The sequence below is a fragment of the Python bivittatus genome, unplaced genomic scaffold, assembly GCF_059951505.1.
Source record: "Python bivittatus isolate LINGU-HERP-01145 unplaced genomic scaffold, Pbiv_v1 ctg000840_np1212, whole genome shotgun sequence".
Classification (NCBI taxonomy): domain Eukaryota; kingdom Metazoa; phylum Chordata; class Lepidosauria; order Squamata; family Pythonidae; genus Python; species Python bivittatus.
The window spans coordinates 10284709-10296827 of record NW_028277113.1 but is presented as its reverse complement, the minus strand read 5'-3'; the positions used below and the strand labels follow the sequence as shown (position 1 = coordinate 10296827).

Below are 12119 nucleotides of genomic sequence, written 5' to 3'. Positions count from 1 at the left end.
AACAGTAAAAACAGCATCAAAAACTAAACAAATCAATACAAAACAGACATAGAAACATATGAAACCATCAATAAAAATCACATTAAAGCACGCACACAAAAAAAACATAAGACAGCGGCAAATCCAATCAATACTTCATATTCAGAATAACCATTGTAAAAGCCCTCCACTATCATCTGCCCCCCAAACATGAGGGCAATGCCACATCTTCAGAGGCTTCCTGAAGGCCAGCAAGGTCGGGGCAATCTAACCTCTGGGGGAATGATGTTTCAGAGGGTGGGTGCCATGGCAAAAAGGGCTCTCTTACTAGGCCCCGTCAGATGACATTCCGTTGTAGACAGGACCCATAATATGCGTCTCCTGCCAGACCTGATGGGACAGGTAGATGTAACCAGGGAGAGGTGATCCCTCAAATATCCTGGCCCCATGCTTTATAAGTAGGGCTTTATAAGTTATCACCAGCACCTTGAATTGAACACAGAAGCATACTGGCAGCCAATGCAGCTTGAGGAGCAGAGGTGTAATATGCCCCGATCAAGAAGCACACATAACTGCCCGTGCTGCCACATTTGCGCTAGCTGCAGTTTCCAGATGTTCTTCAAAGGCAGCCCTATGTAGAGCACATTTCAGTAATCCATTCAAGAGGTGACCAGGGCATGAATAAGAACAGAGCCTCCTGGTTGTAAAGCAAAGTTATGCAAAGGCCCTCCTGGCCGTGACTGTCACCTGCTCTTTGAGCAGGAGCCTGGAGTCCAGGAGAACCCCCATATTGTGCACTGGATCCTTTTGGGGCAGTGCCACCCCATCCAGAACCAAAGATGGTAAGACCTTGGAACCAGAAGCCCCTAAAACTCAAAGCCCCTCAGTCTTGCTAGGGTTGAGCTGAAGCCAATCGTTCCTGATCCAACCCCCTACAGCCTCCAGACACCAGGACAGGCCATTGATGGTTTAATTTATATATTTATTTACATGGTTAATTTAATGCATAATTAATATATGCATTCATTTCTTGGAGCAACAATGTTTGCTGTACTGTGACTGTTTATAAATGAAATTATGGAAAGAAGCATCCCCACACAAATAATCATCCCATTTTCTCGTTTTCTGTTCTTGCTGGAAATTACAAGTATTTGATGACTTTATTAATTTTACTTTTGCAGATTTTTTTTAATACAACTAAAAGAGACATTTCAACAGTAAACTGAATTCCTGCAAAAAGACAGGAAGGTGTTTATGTTGTAGAATTTGGTCCATAGATTGTTACCCCTTCTTGCTTGACATATATTGTATATTGCATATAAAATATATCATATATGCCATGCAGGAAGGGGCAACGGTCTAGGCATAAGGACAAGGAATAACCAGAGTTAAAGTGGACAAGCTTGATGTCACATTGGCTATGTTCACACAGATGCTTTAACCATATCATCTAAAGCATAATGACTGTATTTGCCAAACATACCAGTCTTGCTTGGTTTATTTTTGTGGCCTAGCGTGTTTGCTTAGCTTTTGGTTGAGTTGACCATATTGCGCAAATCACAACACGGGTTCATTCAGGACCCAAGGGCTGTGCGAATACAGCTGTTTTGTGTGCAGCTGGAGCCAGCCTTCTGCAGATCGAACCGTCAATCGTAGGTCCTTACGGGGGAGTACAGCCAGGTAGCCCTCCGAGGAGCCCTCCAACTATGTTCTCCGAGGTGCTTATTTGCGCATTCAAATCTACTTTGCAACACCGCGCCGTCTTGTCACCGACAAACCCGCTGACATTTCTCTTCATTAAGCGGAGGTGGAGTGAGTATGTCTCTGCAAAGCAACGACACCTCTCGGCCCTTTCATACGTTATGCCTCTCACACCTCCTCCGCAGGCGCCCTTTTCCCCTCAGCGGCCACCTTTGGGCGCTCCCGTCTCCGCGCTCCGCCCCTTCAGCACTTCAGGTCGGGCAGGTCGCTCCTATTGGTTTTGAGCGCCCGAGAAACCGCGGGCGCCGCAACTGAAACTTGGCCCTTCCCAAGAGCGGAAGGTTGGCGGGGCTGGGCGGCGGGGGCGGCGGGCTGTACGTGGCCGAGCGAAGTTTCGCCCAGCAGCGCCATACCTCTCGCCCGCACGCCAACCAGGAAGCGCGGAGCTCCGGCCTTCGTCCTCGGAGGAACGCTCTGGTGGGAAGAGAGAAGGCTGCGCCCAAACCCTGGAAAAGCTCCCGGGCGCTCCGGCACATTGCTGAACGAGGACAGGCCCTTCAGCAGCTCTCGCGTTAACGGGGTAAGTTGGGAAAGTGAAGTCGATCAGGCACCCAAACAGCTTGGGATGTTTGTGCAGTAACGAAAGCTGGGTTTCAGCGGGAACCTCACCTGGGCCTCCTCCCCATCCTCGCTTTGAAGGTCGGGAATTTGGAAGCAGCCCTTCTCACGCCTCAGAAGCTTGTCCCGCTTTCTTCTGCCCGGATAGGGTCCCGTTAAATCAGCATTCATCAACTTGGCGCCTTCCAGAACTATTGGACTATTAGCCCTAGCCGGTTTAGTCAGTGGTGGCAATGCTACCTGCAAACGAAGGGACCTCTAGTCCAACGTTTCTGTACAGCATCAGGTTGCAGAAGGCTGATTGAAATCCCTGACGGCCTGTTGGTCCCTGTCCTCCATCCCAGACTCAAGATAGATTTCAGGAACAAACCCTAAAGAAAACGCCTGCTGTTGCACTCGGAACTTCAGTCCTGAATGAGCACCACCACTTTGGGAAGGTCAGGTGACTGTAGGCCAATTGGGGAAAGGATAGGCTGCAATTAAAAATGGCTAAACTCAGGCTAGGGCAAGCACATTCCCAGAAAATACAGCCTTTCCTATCACAAGTTTATCATAGTCGTTTCTGATCCCTGCATCACAGATGGGGAAATTGTGGTGCCCCAGATACTGCTGGGCTAAAATGGCATCATCTCTGACCATTGGCTGGAGCTGATGGGAGTTGGAGTTCATTGATTCTCAAGTGCTGCTTTCCCATGGCAGGATCAAACACGATGATGAGTTAGGATTTTAACATTCCTGGATGCCAAGCCTTAGGAATACAGGAGTGCAGATGAAAGATGGAAGTAAACCTTGTGAGATTAGGCTGTTTTTGTCAATTCATTTATAAAATATTGATCATAATTTAAAACAGTCCAAAGATGGGATACAATCCATTAAATACAAACATAGTTTACAGTAAGTTTAAAGTAAGACTAAGATAATTCAGTAGAAGCTTTGACACCATTGCCTTGGTTCAGTCAATGCATATACAGATAGTCCTCGACTTAGGACCACAATTGGGATAGGAACTTCTGTCACTAAGCGATGTGGTCGTTAACTGAGTCCCCAGTTTTTCAACCTTTTTTGTCATGGTTGTGGTCATTAAGCAAGTCTGGCTTCCCCCATTGATTTTGCTTGTCAGAAGCCCCCTGGGAAGGTCGCAAATGGCAATTGCGTGACCCTGGGATGCTGCAACTGTCGTAATTGCGAGGACCAGTCGTAGGTGACTTTTTTCAGGACCCTCATAACTTTGAATGGTTGCTAAACAAATGGTCATAAGTTGAGGACTACCTGTATTTACTGAGCCCAGTTTTTTTGTTTCAGTGGAAACCTAACAGATCAAAATCAAAGTAGTGTAAAACTCAGCATATCCTAATGCAGTAGGAAGCTTGAGTGGGCTTTAATTCTGTGGCTTATGATAAATAAAAGGGACAGAAAGTGCTGTGATGCAGAAGATCAAAATCAGCATTACAATCACAGAGCTGGTTTACTCTCTCTGTATGACCATAGCATTGGCTGGTTATTTGCATATTAGCTATCCCAGATCCATATGCCCAAAACAGGGATTCCTCCTTTTCTTGAACACAACACAGTTAACACATCCGCTCTGATATAAATGAGGTATGAATGATGCACTGTGCATGTGTGAACCAGTTGATAGTAGGTGCAACTGACTGAATTAAAATCCATCCTAGAGAGAGTTAAGTGACACTTTCCTAAGAAGCAGCACAGTAGACTTTGGTAAAATAATCAATTTTTCTATAAATGATGTAATTTTAAAACATTTTAATGAATTGTTTTCTGAATGGCTATAGGGAGTATTCTATTCCATAAATTTTGCTGATCCCTTAAAACAGCAACATTTTAACGTTGCCTTCTTTTGATTTTTGCCATTTGTTGTGTTCCTTTGATTTTTGCCATTTGTAGCATCATAAATTGATCTTCTAACCATTTAGTGAGTCCCTGGCGCACTATACATTTTGTTCCCCAACCTAGTGCTCTCTAGATGTTTTAGGCAAATATTTTATTGTCCTTGACCAAGTTGACAGATATGTATTTTGGGGAGCTGTTATTCAAAACATTGGATGGCGTTGAGTTGGGAAAGGGTGCTCTAACCTATACTACACAGCAAGTAATAAAACCTTATACTGTCACTTTCTTTTTTTATAGTTCATCTTCCTGCCTTATTTTGTGTTCCTTACCGAGTAACAGAATTGTTTACTGGATGTTAGCCATTCATCAAATTGAACCAGAACCAAACTTGACCTGTAGGTAACTTCAACAAGATAGAAGATGCCCCATTCTGAGAAATTTCATCAAGGCAGAAGCTACATTCCCAGGGAGACCCCCAATTATTTTGATAAAAGAAGTAGGCAACCAAATTCATCAGGTGGAAGGTAAGTTTTAAAATCATCCTTTGAACGGAACAGAGTTTTACTGCACTCTCTTTCTCTCTCATTCTCACATAATTTACTCATGTTACAGATTTGTATCAAACTGTTAAGTAGTAGAGCAGTGTTGTAATGTTCTATCAGGAAAAAAAAAGGATAAGAGCACAGTGTTTGGGTATGGGCAAAGTGTTCCCCACACCAAAAAAGCCCTCATTTAATGGGGTCAAGGAATATTTTTCTAAACTGAATAGCCTTACATGTGAGGGTTAGGGGAGTGCCCTCTTGAAATCTCTGCCCCAACAAGCTTGGGTGGGAGTTTCCATTAGTGCCAGTGTGAGTTGTTTTCTAAGCTTAATTGTTATTCACAGTGTATCAGATTTCAGGAGGAGTTGCAGTACACAGGGAAGAGAAGTAATTCTCTTTCAAAGTTCTTCCCATGTGGCTGTAAACAGTGGGAAAAACACTTGCAGACATTAATGCAAGGTGGGTTTTTTTCCCTCCCAAACTTAATTGTCCAGCTTGGGAGTGGGATATTTTGGTCTTTGCAATATGTGGTAAGAGAGTGGTAACCGTAACACGCCCATCCCCCTGTCATAGAAATTAATATCTGGGAGAGGAAAATGTTCATTGACACCAATAGATACATGAAGCTCTAGTGAAAAAAAAATATTGGAAGCTAAGGTTTTACCATTACAGTATGCGTGATTTGGCAGCGGAAGTGTTTTACATACACACGTGCATGCACGCACACACACACACACACACACATAGATCCCACATATAGTGGCAAAGGATTCTACATACATCCAATTTTGTTTTCACTTGGAACTGAAATTTTAATTGAGTGTGTTATAATGAGCATTTCTAACTTTTTGCAAACAATTTCATGCAAAATCTGGCCTGAAAGCAGATCTCCCAAAATCATTTTCAGTAGATTGCTGAATCTTCTCAGTCACCGTCTCTGGACACAGTAGCTGCCCTGCAAAGGTGGAACATACATTTGAATGAAACTTCCATTATATCACTCATCTCTCTCTCTCTCTCTCATTGTTGGGCCATTTTAAATAACCAGGAAATTCTTTCCCCTTTTTCAGAGTTGGGAGATTGCTTAAGCCCTTGGAGAAACACTAGCAAGTCTTTTTTTTTTTTTTTTTAGCATACTAGACTAGATTATAAATCAAATTCTAGTTTTCTCAGGCTAGTGCTGTGGAAGTTTTTGTTTTTTTCCCTCTAGGATACTACAAGCTTCCTGTCAGAAATCCATTTACTCTGTCTTTCTAAACAGCTGATCATTTGCATGGATAGGCGGGAGGTGCATGCTTGCTTAGTATGGACACTTGGGAATGAGGGCTGTCAGCATTTGGGAAGGAAGAGCAAATATTTAATGAAGTAAAAATGGACAAATGTATCACAATGACCTATATGCAAATACACATATCCTAGGATAAAGGGGTATGTTGCTGGCTGGCTAGAATAAAAATAAAGGGAAGGAGAGCTGTAAAAAAACCCACATCTATCACTTAATATAGCAATTAATAAAGAAAAGAAGAACTCAATTGCTATTTGCTTATCTTTTTAAATTTTGGGTTTACAAATTAAATATGTGTTTCTTAAAAATATTGTTTTGGTTCTGATTTGCTTGGAATGTGACCTCTTATTGGGTACTCAGGAAGGCAAAAAACAGAAAAAACATGCTCCTCCAGATTCTCACCTGGGAAATCATTTTCTTGACTCCAAAACTGGCAGCCGGTGTTACATGTCAGCAAACTTTGCAGGCAAGCAAACTGTTGCTGGCGCACTGTCTTCCTGCCTTCCCTCTTGGAGTTCTTTCTTAATCGTGTTTCCCATCTCCATATTCTGCTGAACCAACCTAGTTCCAACCTAGTTCCACTGACTTGTGGTTTGGAACATTTTGTGCTGCTTTTTATGGCATGCTGTTTTAAGAAGAAATACTCTCAGGCTTCTTCGCGCTCTCCAGGGGCTGGGAGTTGCAACATTGCTCCCTCAGTCAGCTCCCCAGTCCTTGAGGGCTGTAGGAAGGGACAGCTCAAAATTGGGCCATGCAATTTCAGGATGTCTGGAGAGGTTGCAAGAGTTTTTAAGTATGGGCATTGGAACTGTTTATACTCCTGAGACCTCTTGTTTCCATTCCCGCTCTTACTTAGGAGAAAACAAAGGAACAAAATTGCATCTTCAAGAATTTTACAATATCTAGGTGGTGAGGGAGCAAAAAGGAGTGCTGGCTATCCATTGATAGCTCACCCTGGCTTAGGCCAGGAACGAGGACAACCGTTGGAAGGGACAAAACTCTATCGCCATCAATATTTGGGGACAACAGAAACTGATAGTTTTGATAGGACTTACATGCCATAACATATGAGGGTAAATGCCTAGCCTAGCTTTACTCTGCTTGTCACATTAACATGTTTATGGAGTGCAACTCTATTATTTCTAGTTATTGTGATCTTTGTCCGTTTTGGCTGAGAATTCTTGGAGTTGTAATTGCAACTTTTCTGGGAGACATTACATTGGAGAAAAGCTGTTCTAGTGGAAGAATGTACAGTCTTTAGACTCAGGACCATAGTTGCCCCTTGGAGTGCTGTGTGTTGGCAAGCAAGGTCCAGGACAAAAACTAATTATGATTTAATGTAATGTATATTTAAATACAGTTAAGAATTAGTTGAACATATTTAATATAGTTGCTTCTCATTGGTTTAATAATGTTCCCATTAACAATAGTTAAAAATACTTTAGGAGCAACTTTGGTGTATTTTCCAAAAGCCACACCCAAGGCTGTCAGGCATTATATATAATTCTGGAGCTTCAAGTTGTTTATCTTTGGTCTAGAGTATCTGGCAGCTAGAAACATGAGGCTGTTGAACAAAGAATGAACAGAAGCTAAAGTACAGCAATTAATTCTTCAGATTTTCAAGGCAGACAAGGCTTTTTTGTAGTTTGGTGAAGGCAGTATGCTACTTAGAGAAGCGGGGGGCGGGGAACATAATGAGAAGAATGGCTTCAGCAGAGACTTTGCCTGAAGTAATTAATGAAGAAAGGATGCTCCAACAATGTGATCAAAGTTTAATATTTTCAGAAGTTGGTCAGGTAATATCAACTGCTCCACTATATTCAGAGAAAAGTTGACAAAAAAGTACAGGTAGTCCTCGCTTAATGACCATTTGTTTAGTGACTGTTCAAAGTTATGACAGTGCTGAAAAAGTGACTTACAACCAGTCCTTGCACTTACAACCATTGCAGGGTCTCCACGGTCATGCGATCGAGATTTGGGTGCTTGGAAACTGTCACACATTTACAACAGTTGCAGGTTCCCGCAATCAAGTGATCGCCATTTGCAAGCTTCCCAACCAGCTTCTGACAAGCAATGTCAATGGGGAATCCAGCAGGAGGTTGCAAGTTGCAGTCACATGATGTTGCGCTTAACGACTGTGGGTGATTCTCTTAATACAGTGGGGCAAAAAAGTATTTAGTCAGCCACCAATTGCGCACGTTCTCCCACTTAAAAAGATGAGAGAGGCCTGTAATTTTCATCATAGGTATACCTCAACTATGAGAGACAAAATGAGAAAAAAAATCCAGAAAATCACATTGTCTGATTTTTAAAGAATTTATTTGCAAATCATGGTGGAAAATAAGTATTTGGTCACCTACAAACAAGCAAGAGGTCTGGCTCTCACAGACCTGTAACTACTTCTTTAAGAGGCTCCTCTGTCCTCCACTTGTTACCTGTAGTAATGGCACCTGTTTGACCTTGTTATCAGTATAAAAGACACCTGTCCACAACCTCAAACAGTCACACTCCAAACTCTACTATGGCCAAGAGCAAAGAGCTGTTGAAGGACACCAGAAACAAAATTGTAGACCTGCACCAGGCTGGGAAGACTGAATCTGCAATAGGCAAGCAGCTTGGTGTGAAGAAATCAACTGTGGGAGCAATAATTAGAAAATGGAAGACATATAAGACCACTGATAATCTCCCTTGATCTGGGGCTCCATGCAAGATCTCACCCTGTGGGGTCAAAATGATCACAAGAACGGTGAGCAAAAATCCCAGAACCACATGGGGGGACCTAGTGAATGACCTGCAGAGAGCTGGGACCAAAGTAACAAAGGCTATGTCAGTAACACACTATGCTGCCAGGGACTCAAATCCTGCAGTGCCAGATGTGTCCCCCTGCTTAAGCCAGTACATGTCTGGGCCCGTCTGAAGTTTGCTAGAGAGCATTTGGATGATCCAGAAGAGGATTGGGAGAATGTCATATGGTCAGATGAAACCATAGTAGAACGTTTTGGTCTAAACTCAACTCGTTGTGTTTGGAGGAGAGAGAATGCTGAGTTGCATCCAAAGAACACCATACCTACTGTGAAGCATGGGGGTGGAAACATCATGCTTTGGGGCTGTTTTTCTGCAAAGGGACCAGGACAACTGATCCGTGTAAAGGAAAGAATGAATGGGGCCATGTTTCATTGAGATTTTGAGTGAACACCTCCTTCCATCAGCAAGGGCATTGAAGATGAAACGTGGCTGGGTCTTTCAGCATGACAATGATCCCAAACACATCGCCCAGGCAACAAAGGAGTGGCTTCGTAAGAAGCATTTCAAGGTCCTGGAGTGGCCTAGTCAGTCTCCAGATCTCAACCCCATGGAAAACCTTTGGAGGGAGTTGAAAGTCCGTGTTGCCCAGCGACAGCCCCAAAACATCACTGCTCTAGAGGAGATCTGCATGGAGGAATGGGCCAAAATACCAGCAACAGTGTGTGAAAACCTTGTGAAGACTTACAGAAAACGTTTGACCTCTGTCATTGCCAACAAAGGATATATAACAAAGTATTGAGATGAACTTTTGATATTGACCAAATACTTATTTTCCACCATGATTTGCAAATAAATTCTTTAAAAATCAGACAATGTGATTTTCTGGATTTTTTTCCCCATTTTGTCTCTCATAGTTGAGGTATACCTATGATGAAAATTACAGGCCTCTCTCATCTTTTTAAGTGGGAGAACGTGCACAATTGGTGGCTGACTAAATACTTTTTTGCCCCACTGTAACTGCATCTGGGATTGCCAGAACTGCCATCGCTAAGTGGAGCGGTCACGTGATGTTTTGCTTAATGACTGCTTCACTTAGCAACAGAGTTGCTGGTTCCAATTAGGATTGTTAAGCGAGGACTACCTGTAACAGCATGTAAGATGGAACATTTCATTTAAAAATTAAAACTGAAATTTCATGTATTATATGGAATTTTGTGAAATATTTATAGTTTATATAGAAGGAAACACAGGCTTCCTTCTCTGCTCAAAGATCCCCAAAAATGGTGCTTTAATCTTGACGGCTGTAAAAATAGCTGTTCAAAAACAGGCAGAAAATAAACAGTGGCAACAATTGTAGCCCATTTGAAATTCTTTCCTTAGTCCAGTCTTCTAGAAAAGTTCGGCTGAAAAGGAGACATCAAGTCAGCTCTGAAAATACAGCCAGTTCAAGCCAGCTAATATGAATGTTGGAACAGAGCATACATTTATAATCACTGCCCCTCTCAATTTGTGGAGCATCTGTTTTTTTGGCAAGGCGCTTGTTAAAAAGGGAAGCACTTGCATTCCTGGCATCAAAACAATTGCTTTCCGCTTAGGAAGAAGACATCTAAATCACAGAGCTTACGCTGTTAAGCCACCCCAGTATATGTGTACACACAACCTAAGGCTCAGGGAGGAAAGTAGAAGGTTAACTCCCAAGGAAGAGTGAAACATCTTGGCAGCTATGATGTACAACTAATTGGTAAAGCTTCTTCCTTTACAACAGCTTCATTAAAAAAGAGAAAAGCTAAATCAAGATCACAATTAGTGTTCATAGATTAGGAAAACGGGTAAGCCTGTATTTGTGCCAGTGAGAACAGATGACTGTGAAAGAAGCTAGGCCTGGGAAATTCGATGGAATGAATAAATGTTGGCTGAGAGACAGAACTGTAGGCCTAAGCAATTGCAAATGTATTAACAAAAGCCAGTAACTATCTGGTGTATTTCAGGGAAGGAATCTAATTTTGAGAACAGATTGGCGAAGCAGTTGTAACTGCAGGGACAGCTCTACTGTTAGGCAGAGAGGCGGCAGATGCAGGTAGGTGTTCATCATTCAGGAGGCAATGACCCATGAGGTGAAATGACTCTGTTCATTAACATCTGCCCAGATTCAACTCTGACCTAGGACAGAAAGTCCGCTTAACATCTAGTAAGGAATGTAATACTCCCCATAATGTGGGTAGGTTCATCTCCTGGTAAATACCAACTTCCTCACTATGGGGCTTCTGCATAAGTAGCCCTCCAATTTTTTGTCCCTCTGCAGGAAGATAGAACTTCATGTGCTAAAGTAGCCCTCTGTCACAGATTTGGTGGTGGTCACTGCAAGGTTTGAAATAAATTCATCTACCAGTCCAGTCAGGTAATGGACTGGGGGGAATGCTGTCTGTCCTTTTGGTAAAAATGTTATGGAAGGGAGAGGAAATTGCTGATCTTTCTGCCTTTCTGTCTATAGATTGCCACAAGGAACAGCTGAACATTCAAGAACTTCCTCTGCTTTTGCAGACCCTGAGCAGTACCATCTAGAAGCAAGGCATGGTTATGGCAATTCCCCCCCTCCATACTATCCTCCCAAAAAGACTTTTTCAGAGAAATGCTCAAACCTGTGCTCCCGAAGAGGTAGGCAAGCATTTTTCTGTATCCATGTCATTGTTAACTTATATTCAAGAAGCTTATAAAGACAGAATCTTCTATTACAGGCAGCTTTTTTCTTGTGGTGAGTAGAATAAGGTGGCGGCGAGAGAAAGTTCTCTGAACTTTTTAAAGGCAGAACAAAGAACAGAAGTCAATGTAATTTAAATTTACATCTTGGAGCAAAATCTATCTCATAAACAAATGGTCTAAATAGCTACAAATGTTCACATGAGATATGATCCTAACAGGCAAATTTTGCGAATCCAATATGGTTATATATTTCATGTTCTTCCATGATTTTGAACTGACATGGGGCTCTTCCTTTTTTCTTTTTTTTCTTTTTTTGCTTCCTCTCAATCTAACAGTTGTAAAAACTGTATGTGGGGTTCATGGCTAGTCATGGAACACTCATTTCCCACAAGTGAAGATGGTGTGAATGCTCTCTGTTGTACACATTACATCAGCCTTTGAGATATATCCCACTTTTCTGACTATCCATAATCTCTCAGAAATTCAGTGAAATCACAGTTAAGCTGATCTCAGACTGAGAAAGCCTGGATAATGAATAAGGCCTTGATTCCTTTCTTGAAAGCAGACAGGATAGAAGCTGACACAACACCCCAGGATGTACATTCCTTAAATAAAGATGGTGCTTTTCAACATGCAAAGCACTATTTGTTTTTTTAAACAAAAATAATATTGTAATTGAATATTGCAGGTTATACACT

The 12119-nt window shown here is 42.2% G+C and overlaps 1 protein-coding gene across 1 annotated transcript in view; it reads left to right on the top strand.

Annotated features, from left to right (window-relative positions):
• Positions 1-1037: 1037 nt before the first annotated feature.
• Positions 1038-12119, top strand: part of LOC103058845 (MARVEL domain-containing protein 3-like) — a 31903-nt gene continuing 20821 nt past the window's right edge. Inside the window, exons 1-3 of the mRNA XM_007426670.3 lie at positions 1038-2260; positions 4447-4673; positions 11213-11376. Of these exons, the coding sequence (XP_007426732.1) occupies positions 4570-4673; positions 11213-11376 (268 nt within the window). The 5' untranslated portion in view covers positions 1038-2260; positions 4447-4569. The remainder of the gene's footprint in view (positions 2261-4446; positions 4674-11212; positions 11377-12119) is intronic.